General features: G+C 47.6%; 1 protein-coding gene across 1 annotated transcript in view; it reads right to left on the reverse strand.

Annotated features, from left to right (window-relative positions):
• The window catches only part of Tmem178a (transmembrane protein 178A), a 58,826-nt gene extending 46,652 nt beyond the window's left edge, over positions 1-12,174 (reverse strand). The window contains exon 1 of the mRNA XM_032908810.1: positions 11,678-12,174. Within this exon, the coding sequence (XP_032764701.1) occupies positions 11,678-12,077 (400 nt within the window). The 5' untranslated portion in view covers positions 12,078-12,174. The remainder of the gene's footprint in view (positions 1-11,677) is intronic.
• Positions 12,175-14,026: the final 1,852 nt, after the last annotated feature.

Consider the following 14,026-nt stretch of genomic DNA (forward strand, 5'->3'; position numbering starts at 1 on the left):
GAGCTAGTGACAAAACCCAAGTTCTAGCCTCAGTCTAACCCTACGGTGCAATGGCCACAGCTAGGCTGGGGCTCCCATTTGAATGTCCCCCACTATGGCAGCTCCACATGTATACGTACGTGTCCTCAGCTAACCGAAGCTCGATTTTGAGGAAAACCAGTTAGCCACGAGATTCCAGAGAAGACTGACACCCCTCCACCCAAGCTGAAGAGCTTGACTAGTCTGTGAGAACCAATCATCATCTGCCAGGAGTTAGTCTAGAAATGATCTCAGGACATAATTCCGGCCAGTGAGACTTGTGGAAAGATTAACGAACATTTCCTAAGAAGTGGGCCAAGAGAAGGGTTCAGCCTCTTGTCGTGCCTAGCTTTTAAACTGTCACAGCGTGAGGCAGTGACTCAGAATAGCCATGTCCAGGAAGAAAGCGGGCGTAAGGCAAAGCAGCCTTCACTGCTGGAGCTGTACAGCCCTCCAGCGCCTAACCTCTGTGATTAAGTAGCCAGGATGCAGACTTCCTCCAGACTGCTTATTATGCACAGTAATGCCTTTCCTCTTAGGTTAGGCCGTTTTAATTTGGATATTCTGTTATTTGACACTAAAAGATTCGTAACCAATCAACCTACCCAGAGGAGTGCATACATGTTTATCAAGTACTTCATTTACTCCCTTTAAAAAATTATACCCACAACCCAAATTATAATGTGTCAGACCCCGTCAGAAACGCTACTGTATCTGACCCTTTGGGAAATATAAACAACTTCAGAAAAATAACTAAATACACGGAAGAATTTGGGGACACGGGGGTGGGCCTGCCATTTTAATTTGCAAATGAGACCAGAAGTGGGGATCTTGTGAGAGTTTAGGAAGAAAAACCTTGACAAGGTACACCTGCCACAAACTTCCAGCGTGAAACTCTGGTGCCTGTTGGTACAGAGCAGTCCATTTCCACCATGGCACAATCGAAATGCCACTGCACAGCATCTGTGTGCATGCATAAGGGAGCAGGGGAGTACTCCACGCAGGACCCGGAGGACATATTCATTTCAGTAGCTGTCACCTTCGGAGGACACGCACACTTATCCCCTTCTTTGGCCCCTCCTGTCATTTCCTTTTGAAGTTCTCCAAATCAGGTGTTCAGGGACCTGTTCAGGGGACCAACGGGTAATGAGTTATTTATATAGCTGCCACTTTTCTAAATCAGTGGTGGCACCTAAGGATGACTTTAAAGGACTGAAACGCCCATGCCACTGCACCTGTCAATTGCCCCCCTACACCCTCCATGCTTTGACAACATTCACCCAGTGCATAGACAGCTAACAAGCTTTGAGGGAGGGAGGGGTGGGGGAGGGGGAGTCAGAGGAAGGGCAAGCGACTGATGGAAGTTTGCAGCTCAAAATCAGGTGGCCAGGAACCTGATTCTGCCTGTATTTTCCTACTTACCTCCTACTAATTTGAGTTTCTTTCAGAAGAGAGAGGGGAGGGGAGGGGAGGGGAGAAAGAGGGAAGAAGAAGGTGGGGGACAGAAAGGTTGGTGAAGGGAGACAGGGTAGGCAGGAGAGAGATAAAGAGAGACAGAGACAGACATAGACAGAGGAAGAGAGATCCAAGAGAGAGAGAAAGAGACGCATAGCCCTTGAGAAAGCGGCACAACACAGCTTCCATGTTCTTTCAGCAGACATCTGGCTAGATTTCCCCTGTTAACTGCTGAGCAGTAAATCGTGTCTTTTGTTTCGAGCACCTGAAGAAAAATACAGTCCTTTTCAGAGCCCTTCACTCTCGTCATGGCTGCTGCTCTCCTGTTTGCTGGAGAGTCTAAGCTCTCTTCTACCAACACCTTGATTGTCTGACTGACAGGCAGAGCTTCCCCAGTATGCCAGATGCTCAATATAAATGAACTACAATGGGCTAGTCCTAGCCATCGGTGGCCCAGCACAGATCCTGAGCTCTCAGTGGTACAGTAGACCATCACGATTTCTCCCCTGCCTCCATCTCTGGAAAGTTATCTAGGGTCAAACTGCTGCTCTGGTGACCTGCTCCCTATCTTCTCAACCATACCATAAGTGATAAACTTTGTGTGGGGGGTTTTCCCTCAGTAACCTCATGAATAGCATTTCCACAATGCTCAGACTTAAAAACTCTATAAAGTATCGCTAGAATACAAGAAATTAATCCCAACTCAGAGGTCCTTGTCCATTTCTGTGGATAGGATAAAGAGGGCAACCCGGTCAACACGGAAGCTGCAGCATTTGGCATTCATTTTTGACTAACAAACCACTATTTAAAAATAGGGTTTTCTAACGGCAATATTTATTGACTGTTGAATGAGGCGAATACATCTCCCCCACCAAATTAAAGATTCCTTAAAATGTAGTGAAATGAGGTTCCAGCCAAATAAAACATCCCCCACCCTGTCCTGATTCCCCACTCAACTCGTCCTGTGATTGCTACAGCTACACCGTAAGCGCGTCAGGCCGACGCAAGCATCGCTGCTGATTTGCAGGTGACTGTCGTGTGATAAAGACAGCCAAGCCTTCTAGAATCATCTGAACAGACATAATTTGCCACTTCAAGAATTTCAGGAATCTGTTTCTGGCTGAAATATGTCAGAAACCTTGAAGGAACCGAAAGGAACAGAAATCCCTCAGATTCTGAAGGGGGAGAGAGAATGGACTGATTTCTTTCCTTTTTTTAAACCTATGAACAAAATATTTTTAAAAAATTCAAGCTGGGTGGGGTGGGGAGGGACACCCAGTAAGTAATTCACTTTATCCTCCGTAATTCAAGAAAGGAGAAAGTAAATCATAGGGCCTATTCTTCTTCCTTTCCACCGCTGCTGAGTTCCCTGATGGGGTCCCCTGGAGACATGATTGCTTGGTCTCCAGTCAGCTGATCAGGCCTGAGTTGCAGGAAAGACAAATGCAGCCTGTAGCTTCCTTGCACTGCAAGCAGACGCTGTCTGCCACACTACCTCCAAAGCTCACACTCCAAGAAGTTCACTTATGTCGTTTCAGTTAAAATTTGCAATAAAGCAGATTAATTACCGCAATCACTTTTAACCACAGGGAAACGCCATGAGCAAGCCAACAGACAAACGTTATCAATTTTAGCAGCTTTGGAAGATAAAGTCTGTTCTGTAGTCACAGTGTCTTTGTTTTGATTTAAAAAAAAAAAAAAAACTCTTTACCAAAAGCTATGCACGGCTACAGATAATATCAATACTTGGTGTTTTTTTGTTTTTTGTTTTTTTTTAAGATAATAACTCAGGCTGTAAGGAGGGCTCAATGGTTAAAAGCACGTAAATGCTCTTGTAGAAGACCCAGCCTCAGTTGCCACAACTTCCTGTAATTCCAGTTTCAGGGGCTTCAACACCCTGTGGCCTCTGAAGGCACCTGCACTCACATACATGATACACACACACACACACACACACACACACACACACACACACACACACACACTCATACACACCACATGCATGCACACGGGAATAAAACCAAATATCTTGAAGCCTAAGGCAGATCTACCTGGTTAAAAATTATCTCTGTCATCAAAATAATGAGCTGATATTTTGCTTTGAAGGAGACCTATTTGCTATTTGTATTAACTGCCAATCTTTTGGGGTGGTTTGTTTTCAATTTCCCCCTCCCACCCCACCAGTCGCCGTTGTTGGAAGTGGGTGAGGTAGGGAGAAGACAGCCCGACAAAGTCCGATTGCTTTCCTTCTTGGAAACCAGCAAACCCGCAGAAGAAAACAGACCACGGATCTCATCCACACACTTTAGACTCGTAGAAAGACAGTGGACTTTCTCTGGGAGATAAGACGGGCAAAAGAAAGGTGGGCTGAGGGACGGAGGGTACAGATGTCACCTCAGACAGCTTGCTTGGCAGAGGTCTCAGTATTAGCAATCTATGATGAGGCTGTGACAGTCGGTCATTACAGGCTGATGAGCTGGAGTCCGGGGCACTGTGGGTGCTCACAGTGATGCAATGGTCGTGTCGGGAAAATCCTGAGACCTTCCCCCATCCCACTGATGTTCCCTGTCCTTGGACCTCATGATTAGCAGTGACACAGGCAGTCTTTGTGACCCCAGATGCTCCTCCAACAGAAGCGCGTGTTGAACAGCAATCAAGAACACTGGCAATTATGAGCAGTCTGCTGATGGAGTTGGAGGGCTTTCTCCAAGCTTTGAAGAAGAAAAATCAGTAGCTAAGGGGGAGAAGAAAAAAAAAAAACACAGCAACTCGGGTATAATTGAATGTGAACTTTCTATGACATGGCAAAAAATAAACTTTCCATTTCCCCCCTCAAGGCCATTGCTAAATGTTATCCACAGGACATAGAAAATGAAAATGTCAGTGGTTCTGGAAAGTTCGATCACAAGCCACTTACAGCACCGTTGACTCTCGCATTTCTAAATGACGTTTCGAAGACATTGCCGATGTACCATCAGGCGAGAAGGGAACTAGTCGCTTCCTTTGATGACAGAGTAGCAAGAACTTAATTCCTGCTCCAGACAACCTTCATGAGTGTTGGTGACAGAATGTGTTCAAACGGAATATCACACTCGCCTCCACACGCCGTGGGACAAGATGAAACTACAAATCTAGTCATTAGGAGTTGGGCAGGATGAAGTAGCAGTTGTTTAATCAAAAGGGCTCATTTAATACTGCGCCTAGTGTCAGAATTGATGTGGAAATAAAATTCGTCTCCTCTCCTCTGCACAAGACAAATGTGTGTGGTATAACGGAACACTGGGGAGAGCACGCACACATTCAGCCATGATGAGCAAACCTCTCCTTCCTCTGCCCAGAAGGGCGCAGCCTAAGTAATGAGCATCAAGAGCAGCAGGGTTGAGTGTGTGTGGGGAGGCATCGGGTGCTCAAGCAAAATGTCTATTTATACCATTTTAATACTATCCCCCCGCAAAGGTTGCTTTGGCCTTTGCTTCATGGTTCCCTACTAACACAGCCCCTGCGCACAACTTTAAATGAATAAGAAAAATTACGTCTATATGAGCATCCGAGTAATGCATTCTCAAAAACATCCCAGATACCACTTGTCTGGAGACACAAAGGAAATCTTTTTAAGATTGTGTGTGTGTGTGTGTGTGTGTGTGTGTGTGTGTGTGTGTGTGTGTGTGTGTAAGAGTTTATGTGCACCATATATATTAGTATAGACAGGTGGCTTCAGAGGCCAGAGGGTAATGGGACCCCTGAAACTGGACACACACACACACACACACACACACACACACACACACACACACACACACACAAAACACGGATGAAGCCAGAAGAGGACATCAGTGTCTTTGGAGTTGTAGATAAACAAGGCTGCAAGCAATCTGGCTGGAAAAGGAACTCAAGTCCTCTGAAAGAGAGGCAGGTGCTCCTGACCACTCTTAATCACAGCTGTAGACTCCCTAACATGGAGGCATCACCGTGCCAGCTGTGTAAGGCAAGGTCGGCAACAATCTGCACCCTCCTGGTCCAAGGAGAAAGAATGCTGGCCTTTCGCTTCCCTAGATAGATCTGCCCTTGGTAGATAATTATTCCCACGCAGACGATGCTTTGGTCTACAAATGAGCTGTAGAAAAATCATCAATCTCTTCCTGTGTCAGGTAGGACTTGGTGGGTCCTGTACAGACTATTAATTTTGTTGAGAATAAGCAACAGGAGGGACAGATCAATCATTAGCACAAAGCAGAACGGGCCCAGTAAATTCCTTCCAGATCTTTCTCTCTCTCTCTCTCTCTCTCTCTCTCTCTCTCTCTCTCTCTCTCTCTCTCTCTCCTTTTCATACAGAGAGCAAAATGACAGGGTATTTATGTACCACTCAGTGTCTTTGATATCTCTGTTTACCTCATTAGACTGCTTCAGAGACCATTAGGATGTATTTCTACTTCAGGTCTCAGTTCGATCCCCATTGACTTTCACAAGTTAATGTTACAAACATGAGAGTCATAGTCTTCGCATCTCTGAAATCCCGTCATGTTTCATTTCGTAAAAGCAAAACACTAAGTTTCATTTTGTTTATTGTAGGCAGAATGCAGGACTAAGATTTGATTTGCACGTTCAAAGGGCATAGAGTTGAAGAGTAAAGCTAATTGCTCTTAATAAGAACTTGTAATGAAAACAATTTTACATCAGAGTTAATCAAATAGCTAGGACTTCCTATAGAGTCCAGCGGCCATTTCCAATTCACACCTGATTTCCCCAAAGTTCTGTAGGACGCAGCCACGGGTCTCACCAATATTTATTTACTAAAGTGAAGGCTACCAAGAACTGAACGCAAGCAGGGGAAACGTTTCCGAAGGGCCCGCCTTCCATTGCGCTTCTAGCTCGTAACTACTGCACTTGGACAGGATGCTGACATCCTGTCCCCACAGGGCTTGACACTCCATCACACTGGGCTGGCTTCTCTGTCATTTCCTTACTAGCTCCATCAGCTCTCCCAAAGTGCTCTCCACTCCCTTCAGGTAATCTTCCCCCACCTACTATGAGTAGCTTCTGTGTAATCCACTAGAAAATACAAACTCTGCTCCTTGAAATGCACCCTTAAGGAGGAAGGGATTTGTCCACTCTGTGCAGCTCTCAGTGTGTCTTCTACGTCAAGACGATGCCTGACACTTCATGATCTATTTCTTGAGTAAATAAATGGATGATGACTGAACGAATGTAGCATCTATCTTTAGGTCAGTTTCTATTTTCTGAGACCTTACAGAGACCACGACAAGTCCACCGGCCTAGGCTTTCTTTGACTTTTAGACAATAGGGCTTCTTTCAAACCTCCTGCATTCCCAGCAGCTCATAGGAACCTGAAGCCCAGGGCGTTAAGTCCATTCTGTTGAAGTGCCTACTTGGCTTGCCCAACTATTCCACACCTCTCATTGATTAGGCAGAAGTAACTCATTTGCATATTCTCAGAGCTCATCCTTTGACCGGAGAAAGCTTTCTGCTTTCTCAGAGCCAAAACAAGCAGTGGCCAGCTGGAGAGGCAGCTCAATAGTTAAGAGCACTGGCTGCTTTTCCAGAGAGCCAGGGTTCCTCCCAGCACCTATCTAATGGCCCATACCATCAGTAACTCCAGTGTCAGGGGATCCAATCCCTTTTCCCCCTCCCCCCAGCTATGCACATTGTACACAGACATATATGCAGGTAAAACAGCTATACACATAAAATGATCTTTTTAAAAAGCCAGAACCACAAGAACACGCAGAAAAAGTAACTTACAACGAGACACAAAAGAACCCTCAAAATGTCCCGAGATCTTCTAATTGTACCTTCCACACATAAGCTTTGTTTTTCACTGAACTGGAAAGTAAATTAAAGAAGTATAGTGCAGACTATTTTTTTAAGTATTTTATAAGATTTCCTGTTACCCTGGAATTATATTTCAACGTGAATCCTGCCCTCCCCCCCTGATAGAGTAAATCCATGGACTTAATGTTCAGAGACGCACGTCAAGGGAACTGACTGGATCACTGACAGATTCAAAACTTAATGGTGTTATTTCGGGGAAGTTGGAGGAATTGGTGAACCAGGGTGTACTCTCGTATGCTTTGAAAGGTTGTACCCTTCCCAGGTCCTCCTCTTACTCTCTGCTTCCTGGCCCACAAGAGGTAAGCAGCTTTCCAGCACAGTGTTTCTGCTTCCCTCAGTTACTAAATGCAACAAAACTAGCCAGCCAGCATTGTAGGATGATGTCATTCAGCAGTAAGGCGGGTCCAGGATAAGGCGGAGCCTGTCATTGGATGAGAAGAAGAGGGTAGGTGGGGAAAAGTCTAGGAAGGAGATCAAGATGGAGTCTACAGAGGGGGATGGTCCAGATTTAGGAGAACTAGATCGATTTTTATCTTGTCTAGGCGGGAGGTTTATATCTTTATCAATTGGCAGTGAATTTTTTTGGGTGGATGAATTGTGGATTGAGAATTTAGCATGTAAATCTAATTGCTAAATTACAAGTTTCTGGGACTTTGATTTTACCGGGCTAAAGTGGACAGTGTGTGAAAGAAATGGCTGAGAGGCAGTTGGACTGTGCCAATCTGGTTCTGTTGCCCGCGGAGTGAGAACTCGAAGGGCCCGCAGAATGAGAAGTATGTGAGGTGTGCGTGCGTGCGTGTGCGTGCACGCGTGTGCGCGCAGGCATGGTAACAGAGAGGATGGCTAAAAGGGAGACAGCCAGGAGAGGGCGGCATGTGGACCTCGTGGCAGAGTAGCAGCCAGAGTGAGTGGATCCCCCCTCGTGGGGACCGGTAGCTGCCGATTCATTTTAATTTTTACCGCAACAAATTATGAGCCTAAAGCATGCTCCAAAAGTAAGTTGGATTTCTCGGGTATTTTGTCACAGCAAGAAAAGATTGATTAACACACCAAGTGAGCACGATGGTGAGACAGAGACGGTTCAGCGGGGAGAGCTTGATGCCAGAGAAACACTGTGTTCAAACTGTTGGGGAATAGCTCATTGTGGCCTGGAAAGGCAGCACAGGCTTATAGTCCCAGTCCTTAAAATGCTTACCAATGACTTTGCCTCAGCCACGGGCTGGAGTTTAGCGAGCATGCCCTTGTCTAGCATACCCTGGATTTGATCCCCAGCACATGTGTAATCCCAGCGTCTGGGAGAGGAAGCCTGAAAGATTCAAGGTGGAACTTCAAGGTCAGATGCTTTCCTGGTCGTGATTTCTCTTGGATAGATTAATACTATAGAGTCTACACACATCATTTCCAAACCAATCTGTCTTGTGTGCTTTTATCTCTTAATCATGAGAAATGCTTAGAGTCTCCAGGAATGGGATATACTAACATTTATGGTGGGAGAACATTTCTATGCTGCCCCTCTGCGGCCTTCATCAGCATCCCACCTCTGTCCTCTGTGTCCACGGGTTTAAAAGCTTGACTTATTCCCATCTCAAAAGTTCACTAAACATGAAAAAAAAAAGTTCACTAGGCATACCAGAAAGTTTGTAAGCCACATTCTGACCCCTATCTGGTCTCCCATCTGAGTCGACGTATCAATAATTAAAATTTCTAAATGATTATAAGACCCCCCAAGGCAGTTCAGAGAGGAAAGTAGGAAGTAGACCTTGAGGCTCTGGGTAAAGGGATGTTTGAGGTGCACATGAGGACTAGGAAAGTCAGACCACAGTCATCTGATATCAGGTGCCGAAACAATGCTAAACAATGTTTCCTAATATAGATGCCCGAACCATCTGCTGGAGGCAGGTAAATCTGGATGATTTTGCTTTTCCATATTATTCACAGAATCAGAATTTTAATGAAACGTCCATGTCCCTGTCTTTCCCCAGAGGTGAAGCAGACCCAGAAGTTACCAGAAGTAGGAAGTTAGTTTCCTCCAGCCTAACAGTGGGTTAGCAGCAAACTGCTGCTGGAAGGACTAGAGGCTCTTCCGGCCTTCCCCTTCCCCCAACGACAAACTGTGACCCTGTAATGACGGGTGTCCTGCTTTGCCCTGAGCATCTCATTCCTAACATTATCAGCTCATTAACTTCCCAGGATTCCAAATTCACATGGCTGTTATTAAAACATCGATACATCTCAGATCTAGCAAGTCCCCCAAAGGACAGTCAGCCCTCATAGACAGAGACAACCAAACCAAAGGCCAAATGAGTCGAATGATTGTGGGAGAAAATACGCTGGGGTTTAGTAACAGGCGCAGTATGGGACCCCTTATTTTTCTGACAGGCCAGAAAGACCCAGTGTTCTCCACAAAGAATTAGCTAGCAACTATCAATGTGAGGTAATTTTTTTTTCATCTAAAAGATGCATTCATGACCAGAACAATGTAAGCCATCTAATTAGTATATGAGTTCTGTTGTGTGGGTACTGTACTGGGCAGCCATCTGTCAGAAATCGTAGCAGGGTTAGAACAGAGGGTTGAAAGATTGGATTCACTGACCTCTGATAACATTCTTCATCTCCTGAGATCACTTGATTCTGGACACTCTAGGAGCTGGGCACCTCAGCTAGCCAGCATAATTCCATAAGGATCCTGGAGCATCCCCGTGGGAGCGAGTTCTCCTGCTGTGGGCCAGACTCTGCTCTGCTGTTTCAAACATCACACTCTATCCAAATTGTATGCAGTGATATAATCTATGCACAGAGGAGTGTGTGTGTGTGTGTGTGTGTGTGTGTGTGTGGAAAATGCAATTCTGCCATTTCCAAAGACAAACTGAACTGCTTACTTTCAAAATTGCCTCGTCTGAATGAGCACTCCATAACCGAGCCTCCACAGCCAGCTCTTACAGCTCGTCCATGTAGCACGCTACTATCAGGATTAATTATGCAGTGTCTTCATGAGGAGAAATCAGATTTGGATGCAAGTTGGAACAGAAAAGAAAAGGGTTTGCTTCCCAAAGGAAGATTACTGGATCCGACTGCTCTCCGAATTGCTGGAACCCTTCCATGTACAGACAGATTTGGATGGCAGTCCCCAGCTGGGCTAGCCATGGGAAGGAGGAAATTGACATGTTTGAGAAATGAAGACTATGCCAACCAACAAGATGGGGAAGGCCAGCACGTTATTAACCCCCTCCTTTCTCGGTAGTTTCACGGCGAGCTGTATTTCAGTGCACATCTGCTCACTTGATTCTAAATATTTCCAGACGGGCTGACCTCTGACTTCCTTTTGGGGGAACAGTGAGTCCAAGGAAAAGAAGTTTGTTTATTTGTTTTTCTATCAGGGGACAAACATTCTGTGGAGGTTTGAGCTTTAGAAGTTAAAGGAAGCGCTACAGAAGAGGACTGTCACATTGAATATTTTTACATGCATGGGATTGAAAAAAAAATTCAAACTACCTGATTACATACAGAAGGTGGGTGTTGCATAGATTCCAGAAGAGCAAAGTGATGCTACACCAACACAAAGCCCAAAAACCAAACAATAAGGACAGCCTACAGAGTGTCACAACCATAAGAGTGTGACAGGTAGAGTCTCCGAGCCCAAGTCTACTTTCAAGGACTTGGCCCTTGGCTCTCCTTAGCTACTTTGACCCTGAGAAGGGTGGTCATTGGGAATGTTGAATAATGAATAAAGCAGGTGTCTTAGCTGCTTTTATTAATGAATTAGGGAATGCAAAGTCCAATTCAAACAGACCCTGAACTTGGGAGTGTTTGGGGGACAGACCTTCGCTCCCCATGAGCCCTCCAGGCTGGGATGCCCACATACATCACCCAGCTCAATGCACGAGAAAGCCCTCCTCCCTCGTTCTAGGGTTTATACCTCATCCCTTGCAGAGGGCATGCCTCAAAGGAAAATGCAACTTGAGGGAGGAAACCTAGTTGAGAAAGATCAGTCTTTGGGCTGTCACCCTCCCTGGGAACAGTGTCAAGAAAATTCACATCTACATCCCAAGTCAGCCAGGTGCACGGGCGGAAAAGGATCAGAGGAGAGTCAAGGGGAAGAGAGACAGCGGTGAGGGGTAAAACGGAGTCCAGGAAAATGGTAAAAGAAGGATAGGTAGGATGAAGCAGCAAGGAAAGGGAGAGAGAAGAGTAGCTGGAAAAGGAAAGCAGGGAAGCAGCCTGGAAGGGTGAAAAATGAGCGGGGCAACGGAGCGCAGCGACTGGAGAGGCAACCGCGGGGACCAGCGCGCCCCTGGGATGCCCGGACTGTGCCCCGCGCGCGGACGCAGGGACGCCGGGCGCGCCCGCCGCTCACCTTTCAGGATGAGGGTGTCGATGTCCCGGTCGATGCCCAGGAAGTAGCACTTCCTCCAGAGGCCGGAGTAGGTGGCGAACAGCGGCCGGCCACACTCGGCGTCCAACCCACCGAGCCCCAGCAGCGAGCGCCAGGACTCCGGGTCGGAGCGCCCAGGGCCGCCGGGGAGCAGCCGGCGCCCCAAGGGAGGCGAGTCCCGCAGCGGCAGGTGCGACAGCGGCATCAGGCGGTTCTTCTGATCCGGGGGGTCGGCGCCCGCGCGGCTGCGCTCGCAGCTCTCCTTGTGGCGCCGGGGGTCGGTCTCGTACCAGTGATCGGTGAAGATGGCCGTGACGAGCAGCCCCAGGGAGCAAAGGCTGAGGCCGAGGCTTAGCGCCGTGACGAGCGCCCGTGGCTCCATGGCTTCCCGGCCAGCCGCAGCAGCCGCCGGTGGGCTCGCCGCCGCCGCCAGACACAATGCACTTGGCCTCGGCGCTCCGCCGAGCGCCCTCCCTCCCCGCCACCTGCCCCGCACTCTCCCTCCCACGGCCGCCCGCCCGCCCCACTCCCCCGCGGGAGCCTCCTCCCGCCCGGCCCCGCGCCCTCCCGCGGCGCTCTTACTTTCCCGCGGCCCTCCCCCTTAGCCACACTCTCCACAACCCACCCCCTACCCGGGCCGAGCACGCCCCTCGTCCTTCTCCCTGCTTCCAGCTCCCGCGGTCAGCCCCCTCTCTCCAGCCCCCTCTCCCTTTCTTCACTTCTGCTCTCCGTCCTCCCTTTGCTCTCTCTCCCGTCCTTTCTCCTCTTAACCCAGTCCCTACTTTCTCTTTACTTTTCTTCAACTCTTCCAGAGGCTCTTTCCCCCACTCCCGCGGGCCTCTGCGCCCCTGGCTCCTTCTGCCTTTATATACCTGCCTTAGATTCCAACCCTCTCGCCACCTGCCCCCGCGCACACCGCCTCCGGTCCTCTGTCCCTCCCACGACCTTACAAGACATCCACCAACATCAGGCTGGATCTTGCCTCTTGTCCAAGTCGATTTTGATCACTGTCTCTGTTTTGCCCCCAGGAGCAAATCTCATCCTTGAACGTGGGCGGTTTTGAGTATTCAGACTCTTGATCTAGAGCAGCCAGCCTCTCTTCTAGACTTCTGAAGAATGCAGTCTCAGAGACCTTGGCAGCCAGCTCTGTAGACAGACCTTCCCCTCTCACCTTGCTCGTGGCAGCCCGGAACCCTTTTCTCTGCTCCAGCCCCTCCTCTGCAAGAAGATGCCCAGTGCCCCTGGGGCCACAGAGCCACAGTCAGAGATAATAGCCGCCCACTTCATTTCTGCCTGCTCCGAGATAGACTTCTTTTTCTTGGGCTATCTCCACGCCTGAGTGACTGACTGGCCTCCTGGATCAATATGGCCTTGCAGTGGCACCTGCTCTGCCAAGTGATTATTGCCTTTGAATAAGGCAAGCCCTCCCTCCAGTGATAAATCAAACTAACGATTTTCTCCTGTGCCAGTTTCTCTGGTGGTCATCGAGGGTCAACAACAAACCAGTGCTCTACACCAGTCAACATCTGAGACTTTCTGCTCTCCCGGGGCTTTCTGGAGTCACAGATGTTCACTCCAAAAATGGCAGGCATGATCTTTCTAAAAGAGGAATCCTTAGGTCCAAGGTACGGAGTGAACGACGTGCACATATATTCTGCATGGCAAGGGTCCCACCTACACCCTTGGGGGCCACGTCAGAGGCAGAAAACCATGCTGTACCAGCCTCGAACGGCTATCCTTATGCTCTGACGCTATGAAATATTAATGATTCAAGAGATTATGAGGCATTCATTAGATGCTAAATGTCATTACTCCGTGATTTAATGGGACTTATTAATTAGCGCCCCACGTCAATTGGTATCGAGGTGCTTTATCTGCCTCCTACGGAATGGCATCTGGAAAGGTGGCATGAGATGCCACTGCCATCCATTTTCATTGCTGCTTGTGCTCAACATCTTTGGGGCTTGTTTTTTTTTCTCTGTGGAAGAGTACGTACCTCTTCTGAGCTATTCAATCCACAGAAAGATCCCTTAAGCAAATCTTGGTCATATCAGACCCCTGTGTCCATTTCTGCTGACCTGACAAAGTGAATTATTGCTTGGATTTTCTCATAGCTTCAGCAAGAACTGTGGTGAGCTCTGGGTCTAATTAAGGAAGACAAAGAATTACAATTTTAGTGTTCTTCTCACAATCAGCCTTGCCTTAACAGGAAGCACTAAGCCCGGCAGAGGCAGCTTCACTCAGGATTTACACAGAAATGATGGGACTTAGAAGGTTTCTTTTATTTATATTCAATAATATGTATAAGATTGTAGACCTTTCCAGATCTAC

Source organism: Rattus rattus, chromosome 7 (assembly GCF_011064425.1).
Source record: "Rattus rattus isolate New Zealand chromosome 7, Rrattus_CSIRO_v1, whole genome shotgun sequence".
NCBI lineage: Eukaryota > Metazoa > Chordata > Mammalia > Rodentia > Muridae > Rattus > Rattus rattus.